This window comes from Manacus candei, unplaced genomic scaffold (assembly GCF_025592945.1).
Source record: "Manacus candei isolate 608988 ecotype Guabito, Panama unplaced genomic scaffold, ASM2559294v1 h1tg000014l, whole genome shotgun sequence".
In the NCBI taxonomy this organism is placed as follows: domain Eukaryota; kingdom Metazoa; phylum Chordata; class Aves; order Passeriformes; family Pipridae; genus Manacus; species Manacus candei.
In genome coordinates this window covers 60,468,583-60,494,978 of record NW_026138062.1, presented here as the reverse complement: position 1 = coordinate 60,494,978, position 26,396 = coordinate 60,468,583, and the positions used below count along the sequence as shown (strand labels likewise).

The following is a 26,396-nucleotide window of genomic DNA, read 5'->3' as shown; positions in this document are numbered from 1 at the left end:
CACAGCCCACACACCAAGAACTGGGCCAGAGGTTAACTAAGCAAGACCAACTAACTTCAAGACATGATGCACTAAACACTCATACTAAATTTAGTAACTTGCCTTACTGTTCAGAAGCAGCTGGTAACCTTAGACATAATAAATAATTTACCTACTGCAAAGAGATTCTTAATTCTAGCTCTGGTTCCTTTCCAACAAATAATTCTGCAAGGTTAGAAATCCTTTCAACCTCCCCAGGCTATTACCAAAGCGCACAGAACAGATCTTCAGCTCATGCAAGTTGTCTCAGTAAAGGAGCTACAGAAATGTACGAAAGACTTTGCCCTAGCTCTGTGTGTAACTTCTTGCTATGCACCTCTGAGTTCATTCCTGCACCCTTGTTGAGCACCAGTTATCCTGCTGTGCCCAACACACAGACAGCCTGGGCACAATCCATGGGCGAGGGGAACTCAGATCACCTCCCTGGACCAGGAGCTAACCAAAACTCACAGACTACAAGTCTGCTTTGGGTAGGACAAATTTTACACCCTTCCGTGTTCTTTAAAAAGAAACAATGTGATAGACACATTTTCTTGTACACAAAAAGTACCAGGGGAAAAAGAAAAGTCATGGTGTCTTTGTGCAGAGCTTTAGGACTTCTTCAGCCAGGCCTTGGTCTAAACATCTTACCAAGCTTTCTCGAGGCATTACTCAATGTTTGCTCCAAAACACATAAATAGCCCAATCAGCACAGCCTTTCCTTCCCCCCCAGTTCCCACAGAAGACTCACCCCAGTAAAGATTCAAACGCAGGTTTCAGGAGACAAGTGTCCAGCGCGCTCCTTCTCTCCACAGCTGTAGGTGGCAGCCTGCAAAAGAAGAATTTCAAACAAATAGTAAGAACAGGAATGGGTTGCAGAAACAAGGTAGGGAAACTTGGACAAACTAAAGTAGTAAAAGCTGATTACTGAGCTAATGTCACACTAAATTTTCATGACTCCCTCTGCCTGTGTTGTAAAGACGGAACTTTCTCGTTGCAGCACAACTACTTTTACTAGTAAAGGCTTTTATCTCACAGTGCTGTTCCAAAGGGTCTGTAACCTCCCTTGCTCAGTAAGTATCAAAGCAGGCATAACCAGAGCAGAGAACTCAGGCCCACCTCCAGAGAAGCAGGACACACAGGCTGAATCACCCCTGCAGCCATACAAGACGGCATCCCCAGCGCTCCTCAAAGAAGAGATGGAGTCTTGTTTGGAGAGGGAAACAGACAGCACTACATAGGGTACTTTAAGGAAAATGAGATTCTTTGGGGATAAGTCATTCCTCTCATAATAAGGCTAAGACTTACACGCCTAAGCACATTCCCGCCTTGGTGATTTAGCCCAATTAATCACAAACATGAAGCCCAGAAGGGAAAGTAAAGTTCAATGTGAGCAACGTGTGCATCTGGGTTGCATTAAGAACAGAAGGATGAAACCACCGCATTAGAACCATAAGTCAAACAGACCATTAAGGTTAGTTGCTTTTGGTAACCTCAAGTTGTCATGTGAATACTGACACTGAGAAAGCACCCTGTAAAATCTATCAGCTCTCGCCACCTTGCTGCTTCCCAGCATCAGCCTCACAGATGGCATTTTGCAGCATGGCTTCAGAGAGAACAGATGACTGCTTTTAAGCTTTAACATAGGTGCTCATTAGTCCCACAAACCTAACTGCAGGAATTCACTAGCACAAGATCTGCTTATACAGGCACTTGCACTTTGCAAGTAAAACACTCCTCTGATTTAATAAATTTTAAGCACAAAAGTTGCCCTCTTAGCTCTGCTGATTTTATTCAGGTATAATTCAGAACTGCAAAAATTTGGAAAGTGTAAACCGATGTCCTTCCAACAATTCACTGTCTGTTACAGACAGTCATTGGAAGTGGCCATTAATATTAAACAAACACTGGAAACATGACGTAAGACAAATTTCTTTCTGACAGACATGTTACCATTGTGTTCATAACAGAAACAGCCACTGGACACAGCTGTACAATAACCAACTGAACAGGGAGCCTATGGACAAAGGCTACAGATTTTAGCCTCAATCCCTCCCACCTGCCCAAAAACCAACCAAAAATAAAACCCACAAAAATACTCAACTGCTGAACTTACTGGGTAACTCCACTAGTCTCATAGGAAGGAGAAGCCCCCACAGAGGAAGTCTGTCCATAAAAGCTAATCCTGCAAAAAGGGAAATTTCATAACAGTGTGGTTTGCTGTGAACAGAAACCACAATAGAAAGCTATTTGTATCAACTGTATGCTATAAACAAGATAAAAGGAGGCATATCAATCACTACTTTCAAAAGCTATCACTATTATCTTCATAACACTCTGGTCAGTCCTGGTCACAGCTGTGTAAATGCCAGTGGAAACTCAACTTCTTCAAATAAGTGCCCTGAATTTTAGGTCCCAAGCCACTTGTTCCATGAGCCTGGAGACAGTGAAGGGTCACTGCCCACAAGGGTTGCCACTGGGCCTCAACAAATTTCAGCTCTGCAAAAGGTGCCCACCACACCTGCAGTTATTCCCATGAGTGGAGAAGGCCTCTCCCACGTCACTTATCAGACACTTGAAGAACAAACTAACACTAAACACGTATGGGGTACAGGGAGATATGGACACATGACACACAGAGATAAGGTATCTCCTCACCTGAACACCTGTTTTCATGAACCTCAGAGGGGCTCCCTATCTGTGAGGTCCTGACCTCTCCATACAATCAGGCTCAAATTGATTACTAGGTTTAAAAGTGACACAAGGGGAGACAGGACAGAATGATCATACTGATTCCCTTACAGTACAAAAAAAAACCCAGGCACAAAACAAACACACAGAGACAGAGTAGTAATGACTTCTGTTGATCACTGGTAAACAGTTAAAGAGCAACACAGCAACTCACAGCCACATCTCTCATACAGCCATGAGGTGTCTGAACAAAACATCACCATACCAGTAGAGGTTATTTCTCCACAGATTTCCATGCAGTATACCATACATAACAGCAGCAGCCAGGATAAAAAACAGAAGAATTCGTTTCATGACTGGTAGACCTGAAACACAAGAAAAACAAACCAAGAAATTTAAACCCAAAATAAGCTATTACGTGAACTTTTCTAAAGCATCTGGAAACCTACAAAAGGAAGGTATTATTATTACAGCCATTCTCCACCACCACAGATCTGACTGGAGATCATCCACTTTGACTTTTCACACACCAGAGACAGGAGCTGAACGCTGCTTTGCACCTACCACATGTGCCCTCACTGCACAGAAGCTCTGAGAGGGGTTCACTCCAGGTTCTCTCTGAAGATGGGCTCTTCCAGAAGCACGTCAAGAGTAGAAACTCTTTTCTGCTCACTGGCAGCTCAACCAAACTAGACTCTTGGGTCAGCAGTTGGCCTTTATAGGCACCTACGCTTCTCCCCCTTCTTGTGCCACACGCTATCACTTTCCATAATTACACAGTTAAACAAGCATTGGCACTCTCCAGGAGGTAGATAGGCTGATGAAACAGGACAGGGTACATGCTGCCACAAATTTCTACCAGCTTTTTTAGGATGACTGAATGTTCTTGAAGTCCAGTTTTGACATTTAAAATTGCACTGAAGCTACTTGCTTATGCCTGCACAGCCTCCAGCTCCTGACATAGGCCAAACTTCATTGCTCAAGTGACAGAAAAATGTTACTTTGAAACATTGCTAAGTGAGGAAGAAAAGTTAAACTTACTAAGTTATGGAAAAATATCAGCAAAAGTGTTCATTTCTCAAACAGAGCTTGCACCTCATTGCATAGTCTGGTAAAAAAAAAAGAGAAATATCAGAAATGCATGCATCTGGCAAGACATACCGAGGGAAAATCAAGTTCTGTATTGCTCACATCCTAGACAGTGAGCTGCCTTTTCAGTAGCTATGAATGAACTGTTGTTGGTCAATCTCATCAAAGTCCAAAATAGCCATTCTGGCCACAAGTTACTGGGGAAATTTACTTGACAGCTATGGCCTTGCACTATTTTCACTCCTTCCCCATCACAGTAAGCAGGTTCAAACCACACAATGCACATATTCCTACCTGCCTATCTGCATTTTAAAGGGAACATAACAAACAGCTGTCCAGTAAAATAAGTCATATCCAAACATACTGCTGCATTTTCCAAGAGCAAAACATCTGCCTTTATGGCTCATTCCTTTGACTTTTTTTTTTTAATTTTTCTTCTTTTTAACTCTGTTTTGCTTTTTAGAGTATTTAGAGTTGCTGCTATTTTAAACAGCCCCAAGGCAATAAAACTAAAGGTGGATATAGTTCAAGTGATTTATAGCAATATGCTGTATGCTAGTAATATCTTGATATCCCACCTTAAAGGCCAAGAAACTGCTGGAGAGCTTTTTTGTTATTAGAAACTGAAAAGCAAATGACTGCCACTCATGTATCTTTATCCCTGAGGAAATACCTGACAGTGAACTACTTGTTACATTTACTTGAGTGTAAGAACCCACCACTTCTTTATTCTTTTATCACCTATATTCTTCACCAGGCTTTAGCAGTAGTACCAGTAACAAAGCCATGCAACAAACAAGGCAGAATCTAGCAAGCTTAAGTATGTTCTCCAGGCTATCCTACTCTGTTCTAGACAAAATACTCATAGGGGCTGCAGCTGTTGCAACTTCAACCTTTCAGGCCTCCTTGGGAATTAGCACTGCTTCCCTTCAGCTCCAACTCCCATGATGCACTGCAAATTTGTCTTGACAGTCACTTTCAACTTTTAGCACAATCTCTTTGTTTTAGCAATAATTCTGTAAGAATCATTTCCTAAAAGTGCAATAACATTACAAGAAAACTCACCTACTGAGTTCAGTCAAGTGTCATTAACAGCAATTGGTTCATAATCCTGAGTGTCATCACACAGCATGTACAGGACAACCGAGGGATCAGGCCCAGCCTGCATGGGTTTAGGAAAGGCAGGTCCTGCTTGACCAACCTGATCTCCTTGTATAACAGGGTGTCCTGCACGAAGGAAGAGGGAAAGGCTGCGTATGCTGTGTATGTTGTCTACCTAGACCTTTGTAAAGCTTAGACATCATTTCCTACAGCACTCTCTCAGACAAACTGGCTGTTCATGACTTGGATGGGTGTGCTGGGTTAAAAGCTGGCTGGCTGGCTGGCCAAGCCCAAGTAGAGGTGGTGGAGTTACATCCAACAGTCACTAGTGGGGTTCCCCAGGGCTCAGCGTTCAGACCAGTCCTGTCTAATATCTTCAAAAGCAAGAAATGGTCTGGACAAGGAGATAGGGTGCACTCTGTCACTCTGCAGACGACACAGAGTTGGGTGGGAGTGCTGATGTGCTGGAGGATAGGAGGGCTCTGCAGAGGTATCTGGACAGATCAGAAGGATGGGCCAAGGCCAGTGCTATAAGGTTCAATAGGGTCAAGTGTCAGGTCCTGTCCTTGGCTCACAACAACTCCCATGCAGTGCTACAGGCTCGGGGCAGTTGCTGGAAAACTGCCTGATGGAAAAGGCCCTGGGGGTGCTGTTTGACAGCAGCTGAACACAAGTCATCAGCGTGCTCAGGGGGCCAAGACAAGCAATAGTATCCCGTCTTGGATCACTAACAGTGTGGTCAGCAGGACCAGGGAAGCGATTGTCCCTCTGTACTCAGCACTGGTGAGGCCACATCTTGAATTCTGTGTTCAGTTTTGGGCCGAGAATAAAGACACTGACGTGCCAGAGCACATCTGAGAAAGGCAAAGTTGTTGAAGAGTTTGGAGAAGAGGGTCAGTGGGGACCTTATTGCTCTCCCCAACTACTTCAATGGGGGGGTGTGGTGAGGTGGGAGTCTGTCTCTTCTCCCAGGCAACAAGTCAAAACATAATAGGAAATGGCCCCGAGTTGTGCCAGAGGAGGTTTAGATTGGATATTAGGAAAACTATTTTCACTGAAAGAGTTGTTAATCATTGGAACAGGCTGCCTAGGGAAGCGGCTGAGTCACCATCTCTGGAGGTATTTAAAAGTCATGTATATGTGGCCCTTAGGAACATGGCTGACAGGTAGATGTGGTAGTGCTGGGCTAATGTTTGGACTCCCTGGTCTCATGTGATTCTATGATTTACTGCACTTTAGTTTTTTTCCTTTCACTGTCAGTATCTTTACCACCTCCTGCTTTGCAAAGGTTTGCCAAAACATCCCACTAAAGTGAAAATCAACTGTTTACTTTTTACTCCCTAATTCAATCAATGCAAACTTCAGTTAAACAGAACATAAGAAAGTAGCTCTTCAGATAAAGTTGCTAAATTAACAACTGATTAAATTGCTCATTTTGGTGACTTCAGTGTAAGAAAGAACCTTGCTGAAGAGTCAGACCAAGCTACAAAACAGAGAAAAGACAAGACAAAGCTGCCCACGAAGAGTCTTTTCAAAACAAAAATATTATTCGTAACACTATTATTCACAGGGGGGGAAAACTGTTCCACTTGAAATATTTATAAAGCTGTGAGTACAGCCTAGAAAGAAAAAAATCATTGAAACAAGAGAACATAAGTCAGCAGCATTCTTCCAAAGAATCACAAGGGATCTGTAACAACCTTCAGTGCCTTATGTAGGACACTCAGCCCAGCACACACATGCTAATGGGTCCACCCCAGCTCCAAACAACCCATCATTAAGAGTGTACCTAACTCAGCTCTTAGAAAGATAAAATGGTCTTTAATTATACAAGTGTCTCCTCACCATCCCATCCCCCGGTGCCTGGCTTCATTCCCTGTTAGAAGAGAGAGTTCTGTAGTCAAGAAAGACGATCTTCTTAGAGAAGACTTCCTTAATCTGGTTTAGTAAACAAAACCATTGCCTTGTTTACAGAAGAAATTATTCTGTGTGTATTTTTAATGGTGACAGAATTTTCCAGCTTTCCCTTCCTATTTTAAAACAGCTGAGTGTAGAGAATTCCCACAGTTAGAGACGCAGGAGAACAGGCTATTTGAGAAGACACAGTTCGGATGTAAAACAACAATCTCTTCCAACTTATTTATGTCAATACAACAGTCGGCATGTTGATTTAAACCCATCAACCCAAATGTCAGAGGTCATGGTGCCCTTAGGTCAATGTCAATCAGGATTAAGCAAAACAAGGAGGACAAAGCTGAAACTCAACTATTCAGTTCCCCCCTCCTTACAAAAAGCCTACAGTGACCTCCTCAATGGAAGGAGCAAGGAGCACAGCCTGATGATCACGGTGTTAGCTGGTCAGCTTTCTGAAAGCAAGCAAGCAATGGGATGTATGTTGCAAAAGACTGATGGGCACTTTTTAGTAAGAATCTAAGCTAACTTCTGTGGCTCTATTTCCTACCTCTCCCAAAGCAGAGCTACAATTACAGAATTAGACAAGACTGACTTTGTTATAGTACTAAGAGACCTCAGAGATCAGCCTGTATCTCCTACTGAGAGACAGATATGCCTCAGCTTCTATCAACCCACCAGAAAGACTGATTTGGGTATATGATCAATTAGCTATATAAGACCTGAGGCTAATATTTTCTGCCCCTGGTGGAAGTGGGGAACCCAGACCCACACCCTTGTCAAAGCTGCATCTTTATTCTGGTACAGTGTGGTGGAATCTGGTATGAGCCACTATCTCAGAGCCTCTGTTTATCTTCCAACTTACATATGCTATTGATGCAGCCATGCCACAGAATAAAATAACCCCGCAGGAATCTACAGCTGTTGGACTGGGGAAGCAAACGACCACACTGTGATCACCTTTTTTTCCATAATTTTTATTATTCCTTTTGCTTTATTCCTTAAAAATTAGGTTGTTAATAACATAATGCAGTAGGCTTTTCCATTTGTCCTGTGTATTTTGTAAAGCACCTTTGACTACTACTAAAGTAAAGAGTTAATAATATTTAACTAAAAAGTGGTTACTACTAAATTAAATACTACTCATCTTAAAACAATCTTGAACTGTCACAAGACTAGGTAACTTCTCACAACTGTAATTAACTGATAGCCTGAAAATGTCAGCTCGCTCAGACCTCAAATTCCTAAGCCTTTTGTTGTGGGGGAGGAAGTAAGCCTGAAAATGTGCCTTAAGTAGACCTTGAAATTTAAAGCGACAGCAGAAAAAGAACATAAAAACCTAATAAAAATTTTAAAAGAAACACTGGGATTTTTAAGATGTAGTCAGTATTTTGTGGGTTTGCTTGTGATCACCACTTGCAGCACTGCTTCCTTTTGTTCAGGGTGTAGCACATGCCTGGTGAAACAACTATGCAGCAAAAGGACAACTAAAGAAGGAGTTTTCTCACATCATCATCTTTTTCAGGTTAAGCTGTCAAAACATGAGCACATTATGGCACATATTTCTTCTGCCAAATCTAACCACTACTCATCATTCAGTCTTTAGTTCAGTTCTTGCTCTATGTGTGTGCATGGTTCATTGATTCTATAGCACTGCTGTAGAGTTTTAAAGGTACTGAAGTGGCGGACTCAGTCTACTGCCTTCCCTCACATGCACCTGAAATTCTCATGGTTTCCAATACTCTTTCTGATTTTATTAAGAAACAGACATCCTCGGAAATACTGTTTAAATGAGATACATTAGGTTATCCTAGCAAAGTGGCTCAGAATTAAAACTGCATTTCTAACTCTCCAACAACAGACTTGGTTTTGAAATTGTAAGTCTAAATCATCTTAACTGGAAAAGATTCTTGCTAACCTGTCCTGCCTCACAACAAACCACAGCAGTTAGTCCTGTTTCTGAAAGTCTGCACAGACTATGACACCAAAAACCTCAAGGTTTTACTGTGTCAAAATGTCATTGGGGACTTCCACCATTACACCACGCACATTTTGAACTGCAGACAAAGTTGTCTTTCCTGCACTGGAAGGTAAGATGTTTTCGGGTTCTTTCTGTCCTAATCTCTTTCAACAATGTGGGGATAAGCAGTAGAGGAACAGTTTGCTGACTGTGAAAACTGAGGCCTTCTTCCTCTCCAAGAGCACACCAAACAACCCATTTTACTTCGATAGTACCAGGTAACTGAAGAAAAAGACAGTCTTTCTCCAAACATAGCTTCTCCTTTTTAAGGAAGGTTTCCAGTGTTTCCCCTATCATTTCTCCTTTATCCAACTATTGCAGCAGACCTGAAAAGAAACTGTAAGAGAATCTTTTTTCCAAGTACTCAACAGCAAGTAACTATGTCCAGTAGATTTGGCATCACAGCAGTAGTGATGTTTAATAGATTTAGTCAATCTTTGTTCATCAGCTCCTACAGCTGGAAATGTAGCCTCTGTTGACATTATAACCTATTGGAGAGAGACACATACTGGAGCTGTGTCCATCTCTGACCTCTTGTGCAGCTGCACACTAATTCAAGACAGGCTGCAAGATTGGTTTTAGGGCCTAACTGCTTATCTCTCTTCCCTTCTTCATCCTGCTGCAACACATTCTGTACCACAAGATACAGCAGTACATTTATTACATTGTGAAAAATCCACAATTCTTTTATTCCTTTTTTGCCTTTCAAGAATCGACAACAGTATTTTGCTCATCAGCACATAACTGCTCACTGGCTCAAGCAAAAAGAATCAGTATTTTTCATTGATGATCACCATTTCAGTTTGCTTCTGTCCAAAGTCTTCAAGATCTCTGCATCACTTTTCCTCTTGTGTGACTGCAGACCTATTTATATCCTCAGAAACTCCCCATATACACATATCCTTCAGCTAAAAGATACTGATAAAGAATTCAAGTCTAATTAAATTTATTGTACTTTTACCCCCTGCAATCCCATTTACCTAGACAGCACATGTGGTGACAGAGGAAGGTGAGCTCCCTTCCCAAAGGCTGCAGAAAAGCTCAGGAACAAGTACAGTTCACAGTGTAACATGCAACACAGCACTTACACCCCTCCAAACCTTATCTTCAGCCCCACACTCTCACTTCATTCCCACTGCCACCTTTAAATGCAAGAGATCAGACATGGGGGGTTGTTCTAGCCAAACCTAAGGCCATCAACATTTCAGACAAGATCTGAAAGAACAGGAGTTTGTAGCCTTCCAAGAAGGTTCAATACAGAGAGGATGGCAAAAGCTACAGAAAGCCTGCAGGTCTTGATTTACAGTCTCATCACCATGCTTAGACTCTCTTGTTCTAACTGCACTGGATAGAAAGAAGGTATCGTCTGTTCAGTGGTGTGTTCCTTCCTTTTTCACTCCTCTTCCCTCTCTCTGCCCGAGAAGCCAGAAGCTTTCACATGTGCCCCACAGGAGGGGCAGAAACAGAATGAAACTGTAAGCCCAGAGAGAAAGAGAGGCTGCAGGCAGTCAGACTGTTTCTTGGATAGCAAAAAGGCATGGGTACAAGCCCAGGTCAAGTTACTACAAGCTTTTTAAAGCTTACTGAAACAGTCCCACATTTGGCTGCAAAAAACCTGCAGTGATCCTGTTCTCCGAGGTACCACAATCAATTACGTGCATTGTCTCACAGAGATAAGGCTTTTGGGCCTACTAGTGCAAAATTTAATGTCACTTACACTGACAAGAAATACTAGCTCCACAGATGAAAAACAGAAGTACAAAGCCACCAGCCAGTGCAGCCTGCCAGAAAACTCTGATGAGCAAAATACAAGGGGGCATAGGCACAAGGCATCACTGAAATGGCCCTCAAATAGGAGTATTCAGTGCAGATGTCTGAAGCAGAGTTATTTAGCCCTGCTGAGAGGCAGAACACCTCAACTCCAGCTTGGGGCTATCACAGGGTTGCTATGCCACCCTTGAGATCCAAGCTAGTATTTTGGCTGGTTATGACAGTGCAGTGTGGATCCCTGGCACCAGCTCAAGGCTCCACTGCATGGTGCACATACACAATTAAAACTGCAAGCACAAAAGAGATAGCTGGATTGATATTTTTCAGCTGGTGAGTGTTGGTCTTAATCATTTTTTCCATCCAAGGCAGAAAACATTATCTACCATTCCAAAATGGCTTAGGGCTCATTCCAACAACAGACACACTTTTTGTAGCACAGTTAAACACTGCTAACTTAAGCTTAAAAAGTCAGCCCTGGGTAGATCCAAATCCAACTCATGGCTTTGAGAGGAAGAAGAACAACAATAACTACTGGATTCTCATCTAGTTGGTGCTTTCTAAGTATCACAGATTTCCAGAAACCTTGCCTGTAATTATGATCAGGAGTAAGATGAAGTTCACACTGTCAGCTTCTTGCCTGCTTTTGTGCATTGAGATGAGGACTAGAAGGAAGTCGTCAGTTTATGCAAAGGTGCACAGAAGTTGGGAACAGACATTTCCATATGCTTTCCCTTGTCCTGCCCCTATACAGCCCTCCCCTCAACACATTTCACTTTTTTTCCCCTTTCTTCCTCCCATGCACATGAACTCAGATCAGCAGTTCCTGTCACAGCCAGCAGCCACAGAGATGCAGTGTGGTACACAAACAACTATTTTGGGTTTGGTCAAAAGCAGGTATGAGCTTAGCACAGATAGCTCTGCTTCCTCCACTCCCAAAAAAAACACATGCAGCTCTAACTACACTTTTAAAAAAAATACTTAAAAATCCCCCACAAATTCAAAATTCAGTAACACAACCTTAGCTACTAGATTTTTTTCCCTGCTCTCTTGTACTCTCAGAGATTAACCTTTAAAGCTTTAGCCAGCCTAAGCTGGGCTGCTATTTATACACTACACATCATAGGTGTCATTATAATACACGATAGAACAAAGAAACAGAAAATGAGTGCTATAAATCCACACAGCTCCTCCTGCATGCTGTGGTGACAACACTGTTCCTTCTCAGTCTGTTTCCCCTCTCCCTTCTCTCTGGAAGAACTCTTCTTCCAGAAAGACTGGAATATAAACAAGCCATGCAACATGTTCTGGGGGTCAGAGTTCAGGTCATTTCCTTCTTGTACTTTGACTTGCACAACTGAAAAGGGTTCTGTCAACTTGCAGAAAAAGAGCATCATGGTTTTGAGTTGTTTTGATTCTTCACCTCCTTTTAAAACAACAAAGACCACGGACATACTACACAATGCTTGAAAAAACATAATTATTTCAAAGATATGCATCCCGGTACAACATCAGTTACTCATTCACACGCACTGTTCTTTGTCAGTGAGTGCCTGCAGAGTCAGAGGCTTGAGGTCAAACAAGCAATCCTTCTTAGGTTTCCCAGAGAAAAAAGATGGAAAAAAGTAGAAGGATACATGGCTGGAAATAGCCAAATTAGTCAGGTTTCAGAACAGTTCAGTTACAAACCATATCCGGTTCAGGTTCTTCCTCCAGAACACCATGATCAATCTAAATAAATAAACGTCCAACCTGAGAATTTGATCTGTATTTATTATATGTGCACATTTGCTACAGCATTAAGTTTACCTCTAAAACAAGGCACACTCTTTGTCTTCTAATAATGTATAGGATATCTAAAACATCCAGCTCTGGCTGATTTGGAGTTAGTGATTTAACCTCAGCTCTCACAAAAACGGTTGGGAATTACAAAACTAAATCTACCCATCAGTTCAGGGAAAATAAAGAAAAATCTCAACACTAGGCTAAAATAAATCACAGGAAAAAACCAAAACAAACTCAACAACAACCCAAAAAAACACAACCACCACCAAAGGAGAAAAAGAAAAAAGAGGAAAGCACACCAAAAAACTTAAAACCAACTCATAAGCAAAATTAGGGCTCTCAAGCACAGAGGGAATAATATTCTGCTGCAGTTTTTTGTTGCCTTTTTCTTTTAAGGATAACTAAGAGGGTTGATTTACTAGCTTCTCTACCAGCGCCTGGAGAATGAAATGCTCCCCATCTACATCGACAGCAAATCCCAAGTCCATCAACTATTTTGTCACTTAGTCACAACAGTATAAATCTTGATCTCTACTGGTGTCAGAATCTGTCCCTAAATAGACACAGGTACTTTTTGTATGACTAGTTTTCACAGTAGCATTTGCAAGCCCCAGTCACGACAAATCTCACATACCCAGGGTCTGCCAACATCTGATGGCACAGTTCTTTTTATGGTAATTTTTAATGCCCATATTTGACTCCATTTTAAAAAGCAATAGGGTACATTATTCAGGTTTGTGTGGATTAAGAGGCCCAGAAAACAGGTGTGAACATGATCCTGGCCAGCATATGAAACTGAACAGTTCAATTTTCATTTAAATAACAAGCAAACCATGTCTGTAGTCAGAGCCCCAAAACCAACAACCAAAAAAAACCCCAAGCCCCCAGCTGTCTGTGATGCAACTCACCCCAACAGCAAATTCTGCAAGTCAATCTCCTGCAGTGCATCTGTGCCAAGCAGAGCTCTGGGATTCTCAGGAATGCAGCAAAACAAGTCAGTGAAAAGTGTAAAGACAAATTAATTCAGGGAGGGAGAAAAATGGAGATAAGTGGTACCACTTACCCCACACTACTACTAAATTTTGGAAGTTTCTCACGGCAGGAACCCTGTCAGCTCAGAAGAAATCTGCAGGACACCAGCAGTTTGAGCAGCTTCTCTGGTAACTTTAATGCCTTAGATTTCACATTGCCTTTGGATCATGAAAATTAATCAGAATACACAACTTAAGTGCTAACTAACATTGAAAACTAATCCCAAACTGGCAGTGCCAAACTGGAAAACCTTGACTATTGTACACACTAAGGCTACTTTCAAAAGTCTTCTTTATGCACAGCTTTGTTTTCTTAGCACTAAAGCTCAAATTCATTATTTACAGTAACAACAAAATCATCCATAAGAAAAGCTCTAATAAGCAGCTTTATAACTGTGAGAATGCTTTGTAAACATAGGATGTTTTTGAGCTCACAAAGAACTGTTGTACAGACTGCATCAGAGCCTGTATCTGATCCCCCGAAGAGTTTTAGTGCTTAGTTTTTCCTGTATTCACATATAAAAAACAAAATCATCACATACAATATCAAACCAGAGCACATTCTGAGGACTCAGTGCTATGAGATACAGAGCACGGTAGAAAAGTGTAGTCCTGAAGAATATTTAACACAGCACGTAGAGTCCTGACATCTTTTCTGAATGGGAAAGGTTGCCAATGAAACGTGTTTAAAAAAAAAAACAAAAACAAAACAAAACAAAACAAAAAAGACAATCAAACCATTGTTTGTAAGGTAGTAAGTTTTCCAAGGAGAACAAAGATGAGGGTGTATCTGACTTCAGCATTCAGAGTATCATTAACTGTGTTTATTTAAACAAAGCTGAAATCAAACATAATAAAAACTCAGGACAAAGGAGCAGACTAGAAGATGTAAAACCAGAACTGGAATTCTTCACAGAGCAACCATTAGTTGCTGTAACAGAATGCAGCTCCCTACAGAAAAGTTGGCACATGTTCATTTATATATTTCTGTGCAAACAACAGTCCATACTGCAGCGCAAACTTTTAGTGGGTATTTATCCTATACTGGAGTTCATATTTACTTTCCTTACCTATGCAAGAAGAAAGCTAATTATATCTGATGGTAATCTTCAATTGCCATCTGTCTGTGAGGAAAGCTGCCTACATTAGTCAGTATGGCATGCTGGGAAAGCTTCTATGCTTTTCTCAGTGCCACACGGAAACACTATTTATGACTTTCAGACTTCAACCCTCACTGACGGTTAAACACAACCCACTTCCTCCCCAAATCTGAATATTGATCTGTCACTCTTTTTCTTGGTTTTTTTTTCCTTCTTCTTTTTGAAAAGGACAGTCATGTCTAAAACTGAGGGGAGTCAAAGGTGCACGTTGCCTCACCCACACATCCTCACTAGGGGTCAGCCCCCCTGCTGCAGTTGCCAAAAGGCCTCCAAGCCCAGCTGAGAGCAATGAGGCATCGGCAGGTAACTAAGGGTAGGCTGCAGACACACAGCCCAATCTCTGCTGCAGTGATGACTTCACAAAGTACCTCTGGCTGCACATCATCAGCTCCCTCCACCAGTTTGCTCTGTTCCTTTGTAAGCCAAGTCTGGTTTGGTGTTGGTGAAACAGAGCATCTATTTCTTGCTGTTTGATTCTCGGTTTCAACAGTCCCTAAATGCTACAGCAAAACAAAGAGGAGTTTCTTCAGGACTGCAGTATTTTTAAACAGATTAGCCATCCTCCTCCACCTGATCTTTGCTGAGCGCTGCATATGCTCAGGGCTGCATATGAAAGTAACCAGTAAACCCTGAGACAAGACTGGACTCACCTCCCTGTGAGTCACAGCAGGGCAATGGACCTCGTGACAGAGACCTGCTCTTTTATAACCAAACTGGCCCTCGCTGCAGCAGTGATAAAACACAAAGTCTGATATTTGCTTCAGCACAAAACTTGAACTCCTCTAGAGCAAGACACGCCATAAGCTGCACCTGCTGTGTTGCCTGTTGACATCTTTTCCTTGCTACCCTGACCACGCCAAATCCAGCTCAGCCTCCAGCATCACCATGTCCTATCAGATTGCTATTCGTGCCACAGACGATGCAGAACTCCATTAGAGCATGAAATACCATACAGTAAAGGGCTTTTTGTTCTGTTCCATCACATGTGGTCTCAGCATGAAATGAGATTTCTGCAATCACACCCTGGATGCGTGCGTGCATGTCCTTTCTTTCCTTTCCTACAGAACTTTTGAACCCCTTTGGCTTATTTCGGTCAAATTTGAGAGGAGATTAGGAACTTATTGTGTCTGAGACCTCCACAAGTTTTACAAAAATAAACACCCAACTAGGTAGAATTAAGAAAGCCTATAAGCTCATTTTTTATTAAAGGTCAGAAAGTACATGCAGAAAAACATCAGAAATTCATTTTCATTATATCTTGTCACACGACTCTGCGACAGAGATATAAAAGTCTCTAGCCGTTGCGGAAAAAAAAAAGTGCTAAAATTTTTGAAAGCCTTGCACAAATATATAAGTATTCAAATTCCCCAAAGTGGCTGTATGATGCTCAACATTTTAAATATCCTTTTCAGTCAATTAACAGTGCTAGCTGACTTCAATTACCCAGCTTCAAAAGAAGTCACTCCAACACTAACCAGTATTTATTACAGGAAATATTCTCTGTGAAAACTGAATGAGATTATATTCTAATTCACTTTACAGTTATTTCTGAAACAAGAGTTTCAATTTAGATTAGAAATCTTTAACACAAAACCTAAAGTTTGAGACTAAGCCATCTAAGAACCAACGTCGCAAGTTGAAAACAAATTACGGTGCGCCATTTGCACAAAAGAAAGAACGAATTAAAATAACTATTCCATTCAAATTGTTCCAATGAAAATGAAGTAACAGTACTTCCTTAACATGTATTGCAAGAAAAGGCAGTCAATCTTGAGAAACAGTACAAATGATATTTACATTAATCAGTATTTTAATCATCTGGCTACTCAAAACCCAGTTTACGATCCTGGCCTGTATTTCATAGCACAAGATGAGCCACGAAGGCACAAGGAATGCTCTGCTATGTCAGACCAGTGTCCATCCAGCCCAGTTCTGTCTCCAGCATCGACAGTGGGAGATGTTCTTTAGGAACAGCATGTTATGGTCATTTTGTGTTTCATTCCCCTCCTCCACATTCCCCCTGCAGCACCTACAATTGTTTAGTACAGGAGTTGGAGGACAGCATTCCTACCTGCTCCTTTTAGCATCCCTTTATGGACCTACTGATGTGGAACCAGGGCACAAAAAAGGGCAGAAAACCCACAAAAGGAGACTGAAGTGGTTCTGCTACATCAGAGCTGCTGAACCGTGGGGTCCTTCACTGCAGACACAGGCCTGGGGTCCTCAACTTTCTGAGAAGGGAGAATTAAAACTGCCATAGGTGGTTATAAAATTGGGGGAAGGAGGGTGTGTTGAAGGATAGCCTTACATAGCCTTCCAGATTCTCAGCTGAGGCAAGTAACAGTCACCCTGCCTCATTAAATACTGCAAAACATTTGGGCAAGCAGAGCTAGCTGTAGTCTTCCCTTAACTGTTTCCAGCAAAAAAACCTCCAGGCTTTTCCCAGATAATCAAATGAGAAGGCAGTAACTTGTCTACACAAGGGGCACGATCAAGACTAGCTACTACATGCTAGCAAGGCTTGTGCACATTCAGCAATCTGGACAAATCCTAACTTGTTCCTGTGCTTCACCAAGTAGATTTAATATTGTGGCTCCATTGTGCACATGTTGTGTTCAAACCAACCCTACAGCCTGTCTCCCATCTACACCACTAAACTCCTCCTGATCTCGGTCCCACAGGAGGACTTCAGACTACCTGAATCACTGTAAAGATAACGATGATAATGTTTCCAGGGTGTTCAGATATAACACTGGTAGAGGACACAGACTGGCAGGTTCCAGAATTCAAAGAAACAGGAAATACCTACTTTAACTGCCAAATGATAAACGAGGTTTCATTCAGCAACAACAGCTCTTGAGCAGCAAACATCTTCCTCTCTTCACTGCAGTGAGAAAACTCCACAGGTTCCTTCCCCACACTGTCTCTTGTGCTATGCTGTTATGCTCCTTTCCCTAAATAGATAATTTCTCCTACACAGGTCATTGCAGAGCCGAAAAACCCTGTCAGCACTAAACACCTGCAAAAATTAGCTGCCCAGGAGGGATCTACATTAACCAGGAGGGGCAGGGGGGGAAGAAAAAAGCTAATGGCAAAAACATAACTTCAACTCCTTTCTTATCCTGGGAAAGGGACTTCTCCCCCATCCCACATGCGATTTCATTTGTATTTTATACATGCATGTTTTGTACCATTAAATGGCCATCACATAGGTGTATTTCCCCTCCTAAGGTTCTGGGTAAGCTGATGACGTGCCCCTCACACCATTCTCATTTCACTGTTGGCCCAGGACCCTGAAGAGCAGGAGCAGAAAGCAGTGTCTGGATACTGTTGTGCTGGGTCAGTCTGCAGATCCAGCCTAACAAAGAACTTTTCTGAGCTCTGCAGTAGCTAATCCTTATTGTAGTGTTTACAACCTGTACCCACAAGGGCTAGAAACTGTTCTTTACAAAGTAAGTTGAAGAGTCTGTGGAAATCTAAGACTGCTAGCCACATACCTCACAAATAAGGTTTCCTACTGGCTAGTGGCCCAAAAGAAAGCAATATTCCTGCTAGGGGAATGGAAACATCTGTTGATTTCAAGTGCAGGTTAAGAGCTTTAATGATTAAGACTGATCTTCATTTAATTCCTGCTGCTCTTAAAACCAGTTCCATGGTTGCTCCATTCCTGCCCTCCTAACAGGAGGGAGGATCAGCTTTGTGGCTCCTGAAGTTTTCCAGCCTTCCTTCTCAGCCAAGGCAAATGGAGGGTATTCAAGTTCTTGCCTTGCCTCTCCTGACTCTCCACTTACACTGGAATGTAAAGAACAGCTCTAGCACACCATGCTGCTGCAGGGGCCAGGAGAAGAAGTAACACACAACAGCTACACACAAACTTTGGGTATTATCGGGGGGGACACAATTTGCTCACTCTGTGGTAGAACTGTAAAGGGTATTTTCTCTTAAGATACCAAGGCTTCACACTTTTGCCTTCAAGACCAAAGGATGACCAACCTAGAGCACTGAAGAGCCAATCCACCTGAACAAAATGAACTTTAAAAAGATGTGGTATTTTCAGATGATAGGTACAGAACACAGCAAGAAGCACTGTTGCAAAATATTTTACCACATTCTGCACTTGCATTTTTCAACCCATTTTTCAAGAGGTAGTGGCACTGCGTGCAAGCTACATGTTACCTCTTTTTGCTTCACAGCCCACACTAACACTGTCCATTACCCTTTCTGTACAGATAGCAGCTACTGGTACCAGTGATGAATACACTGAACTGCAAAGTGAGAGCAGATTAGTTTCTACACACTATTGAAAAGTGACTTATAAAGAAAACAACAGCCTGCACATCATATTTCCTCCCAACCTCAGTATACATCAAGAAAAGCTGAAGTTTGAGGCTCTTCTGTAGAAATATGATAAAAGAGATTTGACACTTTAGGAAGCTCACACAACAAATAATACATAAAAGTAGCTTTATTTTCATTTCCCTTGAAGGCTATGAATACATACAGAAGTAATCACATGAAACACAGCAAAACTAGAAGAAACTGGATTAACAGAGAAGTTCAGGGGGGGTTATTCTCTTCCTGGTATTTTGAGTAATTAGATGGTAGAAAACAGAGACTATGAAAAAAATCCTGTAGATTGAGTTACCTCATAAATGAGTTTCCCAATATTATTTACTAACTCCTCTATAAAGCTAGAGAAACTGATGAACAAAGTATTCAAATGAATTACAAAGTAGATTTCATTAAGTCTGATAAATTAAACTCCTCTTCAACACATAGTGCACATTTCAACCAATTTAGCTAAAATAGTGCAAACATCTGTAAGGAAAGATGTCTGTAGAAAGAGGTATTTCGACTAACCTTGAGCTCATTCCTAAACTGCACTTAAACTAGGCAGCCACAGCAGAGTACTTCACATCATACGCACAGTAAAAACAACCTTTTGTGCTTATAAGTAAAACAACCTTAATGTTAACATACAAAGACAAACCAAGATTCTGTGCTACACCTCAAGCTATACCGTGAAGGAAAAAAATTAGAGCCTTTCCTCAGAATCACCTTTGAGTCAATGGTATAGACTGCCTTGAGGAGACCCATGGTGGTCTCACAAGTTTTATTTTCAAAGGATCCATTTGACTGCATCCTCTTCCAGGCCAAAATATCCTGGATATTGGTTCAGAGACTATGAAGCAACACGCAAGAACCAGAAAACCACACATCAGCCAAAGTGGGTTTATGAGAACTTTTCCAAACCTGTCATTGGAGAACGGATCAAATCTTTACGGAAAGGCACTAATCACGGTGTGCCCAGAAACTAACAAAGAAAACAAGCCTCAGATAAAAACATTAATGGCACAAACAAGCTGTCGTAAGAACGATCCAAAAATGATCATGTAAGGAAGAAAACAATCATAACAAATCCTCTAAAACTGTCTCTGCTGTTAAGCTATCAGGAGTCTGAGAAGGTGGAGAAGGAGAAGCATCTCAAGCGCTTCCTGCTGTGAACAGGATCGGTCACCACATCAGCCGCTGTATTTCCCTCCTCAGGCAGGAAACTCCCCTTCATAATTGTTTAAGTCATTACTTAGCAGGGCACACGGTGTACATCAACATAATGTCTTGCCAGTCACCTTGTCTACCATGTCTAACACGTATTTCCCCACCTGTTTATAACTCAGGACTCGTGATTTTTCTGCCAGCTTCCAGGTTTTACTCTTGCGACTGTACACTCTGCAGCTGCTCCCATGGGCACTTCCCCAACTGGCAACTGCTTCCACAGAGAACTTTTCCTCCAGAAATTTCAGAGGATCATTTATCCAGCCCAAGACAGGGAAAGGTCGTCTAAAGCCAAGATGACCCTCAGGGAGCCCATGAGGCTTACCCACTTTCAATTCTGCTGCTTAAATAAACAGTTGTAAGCTTAAAGAGTAATTTAATGGACAGCTTCAGTTCAGCAGAGACAGATGTGCTAAAGAAGCAGGTACTGGATCAGGTTGGGGAAAAAAGATCCATAGATTTATTTCGTGTAGTTAGGAAAAAAACAAAGATACAGCTGGTGCAACGTTACATATGAAAGGAAAGTCGTTTTAGTTTCATAAATATCACTTCTAAGACTAATCAGATAAGAGTGTTGCCTGTTAATGGCTATGGAGCCCTGCTCCATACATATTTCCTTTTACTTTAATTTACTGTGAGTAAATTCAAGTTCAGTTTTTTGAGTTTAGGAGTGACCAGCCTAGTACCATGGCACCCTCCACCAGAGATATTTTTATGTATAACATTTTTACATAGTTCAGCTGCAATAGAATTACCAGGTTAAAACAAGTAATCTCATCCCATCACAAAGTTTATCCTTTTAATAGTTCTACAACCAAACTGTCTGCAAGAATAGCTCAGCATAACGTGCGTGAAGAAGAGAGAGACTAAAATGAAAGAAATCTGGACAGAAAGTTTCAGTTGGGTAACAAGAACACAACAGCCACAAATCCAAATAGATCAGCTGTTCATCTCCTTGTAAACTTTAATTTGAGAACGGACAGCAGGACTGATCTCACAGCTTGCTGTACCTAAAATAGAAACACCACTCCGACTGCCAAATAATAATCCAAATACTCAAAATAATAATAATAAAAAAACCAGAGCACACAAAACTTCCAGGGTTTGTTTCTTCCCTAAACTACAAGTAATGGATTTGCATAGCTTAAAGCCGAGTCTGCCCACAGAGCCATTGTTCCTTCCCTGAGGCCTTCGGCATTTCCAAGGGTACCCTCACCAGAAGCAACCCTTTATCCGAACTTGCCTGACCGGCAGCCATGGCAACACGGTGGGATTACCCGACCCAAGCAGCTTAGCAGAAGCCGCGAATCTCCCCTCAAATTTTACTTACGGACCGCCGCCTGCAGCGCCAGGAGGCTCCCCCTCCGCGGGGCTGTCCTGCCCGCACGAACCCGCTTTCCCCCAACCTTGCCCTGACCTACCCACCCCGAGAGCTCCGGGCCCCGCCACCCCTTACTCTCCCGCCCCCGGGCTCGCCTCCCGCCGCGACCCACGGGGGGCCCCGTGGCGGCTCCTCCCGCCGCCCCGGCCTGCCAGCGGGGCTGCTGCGGGAGGCCGGGGACAGGCGGGCGGCTCCCGCGCCCCGCGCACGGCGGGAGCAGCCGGGGGAACGCGGCCCTTTTTCCCCTCACCCGCGGCCCTCCAGAGCCGCCTACCTGTGCGTGCGGAGCCGCCCGGCCGCCCGCCGGACCCTCCCCCGCCGCCCGCCGGGGGGCCCCGCTCCGGCCGGGGGCGACTCCTGGCTCCACATGCGGCCCCGGGCAGCGCCTCAGCCCGGCCTCGCCCTCCGGCCCCGGCCGCCCGCCCGCCCGCGGCATCAAGCGCATCCGAGAGACGCCGGGAAGGCGGGGGGCGGCGGCGCTTCGACTTCTTTCGGGCTCATCCCCACCGGGAGCCGGCTCCCCGCTGCGCCGCGGTGTTAATATTTTTTAGCCAGAAAGTTCCCAGGAATCTCTGGGAAAGGTCTGGGATGTCTCATCTCACCAGCTCTCAAGCCGATTAAAATTGTGTTCTCTTCAAAGGAGGCTTGTGGAGGCAGGCTTCATCCCTCTGGAAATTCAATTTAATTCCTTGAATGCTTTCATCGAGGAACACGCTGATGTATCGGAATAGGCAGCTCTGCCTTTGAATACGCGGTAATTTACACTGAATAGCAATGCTGTTGGCAGATGCTGCCCCCCAGTATTCACCTGAAGCAGGTTTTAAAATTAGAAGCATGCATGCTCTACGTGAGGTTAAAAGAGGAAGCTTTCCCGTCTGAAATGACGCGAGAGCCCAGTGAGAAGAGCATGGAATGGTAAAGGTTGGGAAAGACCCCCCAGGTCCGTTTGCGTCCAAGCGTCGAACGTCTCACAACAACCATCCTATACGTCCTGCAAATTCGGGAACAAGCACTTCCACCGCACCCAGTCCTATGGGTTCAGACACCATCCAAACACCCTCTCAGCCTGTGCAGGGGTTTACTTTATAAAGCAGGGGTGTTCACTTACCGGTTGTCAAAAGAGCAGGTATTTTATCTTCAAATGATCCCAGAGAAGAGGGCAGAGCTCGTTGCTTCTGCTCAGGACCGCCCAGGCTGCTGCTGCAGCCTCTAGCAGCTCCAGCCCGGTTCCCACACGGTTGGTGCTTACGACTGGGCTGAAGAGGAGGGCTGATTCAGCTGAGCCCCATCTGGAAGCGAAAACGTAGGAGGAAGCACGTTGTGTGTTTAGACAGAAATATTATTTGGCTCGAGCCTGCTCAAATTCCTCCTCCGTTTATACCAATACCTTCCAGGGGGTGGAGAGACTCACGCGAAGAAAGATAAAGCGTTGCTATCTCTTACCCTCAGTAGTGAGTTTCTGGGCTCTGACCAACTTCTAGCTGGAGCCGCAGACGCGCCTCTTTCTCCTCCCTCCCCAGCCCTTTCGCCGCCGACAGCCCGAGAAGGCGTGGGAGTCCCGCAAAGCAAGGGGCAGCGAACAACACCCTACCCACCAGCCCCTCTTCGGCCTCCGGGAATTACCATCTAATTAACAAACTGATTGTCACCGGCTGCGTGTCGAGGTGTGGGGTGCGGGGGAGGGTGAGCCAAGCAAGCCTAGAGCCACTGTACCTCGTTCAGGGGCAGGGTTCTCCCTCCCCGAGCACTTCTGCCCCCTGCCATCAAGCCCTAGGGACAGCCTCCAGGGGAAGAAGAACTATCTCCTTGTAGAGCTGCTGTCAGGAGCAAAATGGAGCCTCACACTTTATGATCAACGCAGGAGCGAGTCATGGGGCTCCTGGAAAATCTCTCCATACCTCAGGACCCAACCGCGTGGGGCTGGGTCTTGCTATTTGAAAGGAAAACTAATAAACAATTCTGCTAGTGATGAAAAAAATCAGTTTGTTAGGAATTCTGTACTGCATCAATGCTGTATTTTACCTAGAGGAGTGTATCATGCTAGAAAAAAAATCTGAGGGGTTGTTAATAATTTAGTTATTCTCTCCTATTTCAATTGTTACAATCCTAATCACTTCTAATCTGAAAGTTTTCTATATGATGCTTCAGTGAGCTTACAGTATGTTTTTTAGGATTGTATCAGAATAAGATGCTTCCTTTATTGGAAGAGCCACTCCTGTTTTTGATGGCTATCACTTGGAATGATCATAGCTGGAGTCTATTCTCAGGAGCAGTTTTTTACAGCCTATGAGTACATGTAATAAAAATAACAGATTGAAAGCCTGGAAATTTTGTCTATTCTTAAGGGATTATCCCACTCTGTAGTCTGCTGAGGTGGCTTTCAGTGTGTTCTGGGCTAAGAACCAAAGTTCAGTCCTCTGTAATTTGTCTTCCCTTGAGCTGAAAATACCTTTGTACTTTTCCCCTTCTCCCAAGAGGTTCCCAAGGTCTTCCCTCTTCACATCCTGGCCTTTACAAAACCAAGCTGCCGCCAAGTACATAGGTAAACTACCTGCCTTCTAAAGTTAGTTTATTTAACTCTGCTATACCTTTTTGCTGCTAGCTCTCATCTCTTCAATCCTTACCCTTTGGTTCACCTAAGTATAACAGGCACAAAACCAATTCTTTTTAAAAATCACTAAGGTTGCACAACAAAGGAGTTAGAAGTCATGAAATACCAGAAGACTGATTATGTGACTTCATGTCAGTCCCCTTGCTTGTTCTTTCAGGACAGTCTAAAATTACATAGTCTGGTATTATTTTGTTTCTGGCCTTGCTTTATTTTGCAAAGCCTTGCCTTTGTTTAGTATACAGGATGGACTTATTCTCAGGATGTGCCACATTTTTGCAGAGCAAGCTGTTGGAACTATTCACCACAGGCGAGTGTAGGAAAGCTTGAGGAAATGGATGCTATTCCTGCCTCTGTTCCAGACAGGATGTGTGTGTTGCAGCTGCATCTTTAGTGCATGAGTTCACGGGCATGAGCTGATACCTGAGTATTGATAACAGTCTAGCATGGACCTTTGGGCAGGCTGAAAGATACGGGTGAAAAACATGACTGTACTGTTGGCAGGACTGAGCCACTGGCTCAGAAAGGCCAACTCCAGTTACCAGTGCACCTCTGAAGCTAGCAATGTTCTTTACTATGGTGATGCTGTGTGATGACTTGGAGGCCATTTGATTTTATAGCTGGCTGCAAGTTATGTGCTTGTCATTTTCTGGGAGTCTTGCACAAGGCATCTAACTCTAGGAAGAGCTAAACATTCACAATTGCAGCCCAAAGTCCACAGGAGATACAGTGGACCTGTTTACTCACAGTTTTATTACCTTTCATTAAAGGCAGTGCATGTAAAAAATACAAAAAATTGCATCTAAGATAGTTGACTACATCTTTATCTGGAATAAAGTGCACCACATTGGTCAAGTAATATAATAATCTAATTTGCAGTAATGTAATTTCACTTCAGTTTCTTCTGGCAACTGTAGCTATCCCACACCAGCAACAGAAGGAAAGCTGATGTTTGTTGTCATTTAAATATGTTGAACTAAATTCAAGGATTCAAATAGCAATTTGAATAATTGATACAGTGCAAAATAGTTTCGTTCCTAGGTGTTTTCCAAATAATCTGTACAAGCAAGAAGTTAATAACTAATCTGCAACACCAATGACTTTATTTGGCACAAAGTAAAAGGACAGTATAAGGAATCACTGGGATGTAGTCTACTGCACACAAATGATTTGACAACAATAAGAACCTTTCAAAATGCTTTGGAAATGGATGACTAGCAGGAAGTCAAATGAATGTTCCTGCAAATGAAAACAATGCATGTGACCAAAAAGTTAACAGATTTGCTCTTTTGGTTCAAAATCAACTCTCATGAGACACAAACCTCTCCCCAAACCAAACATAAAAGCCACACAAACCTTTAAATGTGAAGCAATAACTAAAATAAATCTAAATAAAATGTATTCATATTTTAGTTCCAGGAGAAACCATGTACCTCCTGAGTCACTACTAAATTAAGAAAATGTTGCAGTCTCTACCCCAGCTTGCAAAATCAAAGACAAATAAAGTACAATAAAATAAAATACTGTAATAAGACAAATAAAATACTGTATTTTTTGTTTATTTATTACAGTAAATTACAGGAAAAACTGTTGAACGTGGGAAAAGCAAAACTGTGGAGAATAAGGAATAAAGAGAATGGAAAGTTGATTTCTTGCCCAGCAATCCAACAAGCAAGATGACTAATGAAGCTCTGTGTAGGCAATGCACCATGCAGTCTATCATACACCTCTGGTCTTAGAGCTAAAAATGCAACAGACCTGACACCGTTCATTAATTACTTTGGGAGATGAATGCATTTATAGAAATACAGACTGCAATAACATCCCTTCGTCACTCGTCTTCTAGCTTTACTATCTACCATCACAGTCTGATCCTAATCTTTACATCACACCATGACCGCTGCCCTGAGTCCCATACATGCCTAAATCTCTGCTGTTGAGCCCCAAAATCTGAGCACAATTCTGTTTTGTAGACCTTCTCTCAATCCCCTTGCCCCAGATGACTGGGGACTGGTCACGGCTGCACTTACTGCCCCAGTTGTAGTAAGCAGCAGTGACTGATTTGTGGTTGCATGATATTTCTTCCAGAGACTCTGCCAGGAGACAACTTGCTAAAGCCTGTCCCAGGAGCTTTAAAAAAATCTGGTGAGTGACTGTAGCACGTCTAATCAGAACCCACAGTGTTTGGAACTCACAACATGCAACCCCCACCTAGTTTTAAGGTCACTTTTTCAAGACCGGGTCAGCCAAAGAACTACATTAGGCTGTGACTGCTTTC

The 26,396-nt window shown here is 42.8% G+C and overlaps 1 protein-coding gene across 3 annotated transcripts in view; it reads right to left on the bottom strand.

Moving 5' to 3' along the window:
- ST3GAL6 (ST3 beta-galactoside alpha-2,3-sialyltransferase 6) overlaps positions 1-23,056 on the bottom strand; it is a 43,316-nt gene extending 20,260 nt beyond the window's left edge. The window contains exons 1-5 of one of the 3 annotated variants that reach the window (XM_051781039.1): positions 22,619-23,056; positions 3,751-3,817; positions 2,975-3,074; positions 2,135-2,203; positions 770-847 (exon numbers count right to left, since the gene is read on the bottom strand). In XM_051781039.1, coding sequence (XP_051636999.1) covers positions 770-847; positions 2,135-2,203; positions 2,975-3,063 — 236 coding nt within the window. In that variant the 5' untranslated portion in view covers positions 3,064-3,074; positions 3,751-3,817; positions 22,619-23,056. Of the gene's footprint in view, positions 1-769; positions 848-2,134; positions 2,204-2,974; positions 3,075-3,750; positions 3,818-21,459; positions 21,547-22,618 lie in introns of those variants that run through there. The other 2 variants (XM_051781038.1, XM_051781040.1) reach the window with 2 other exon arrangements.
- Between the last annotated feature and the right edge of the window lie 3,340 nt (positions 23,057-26,396).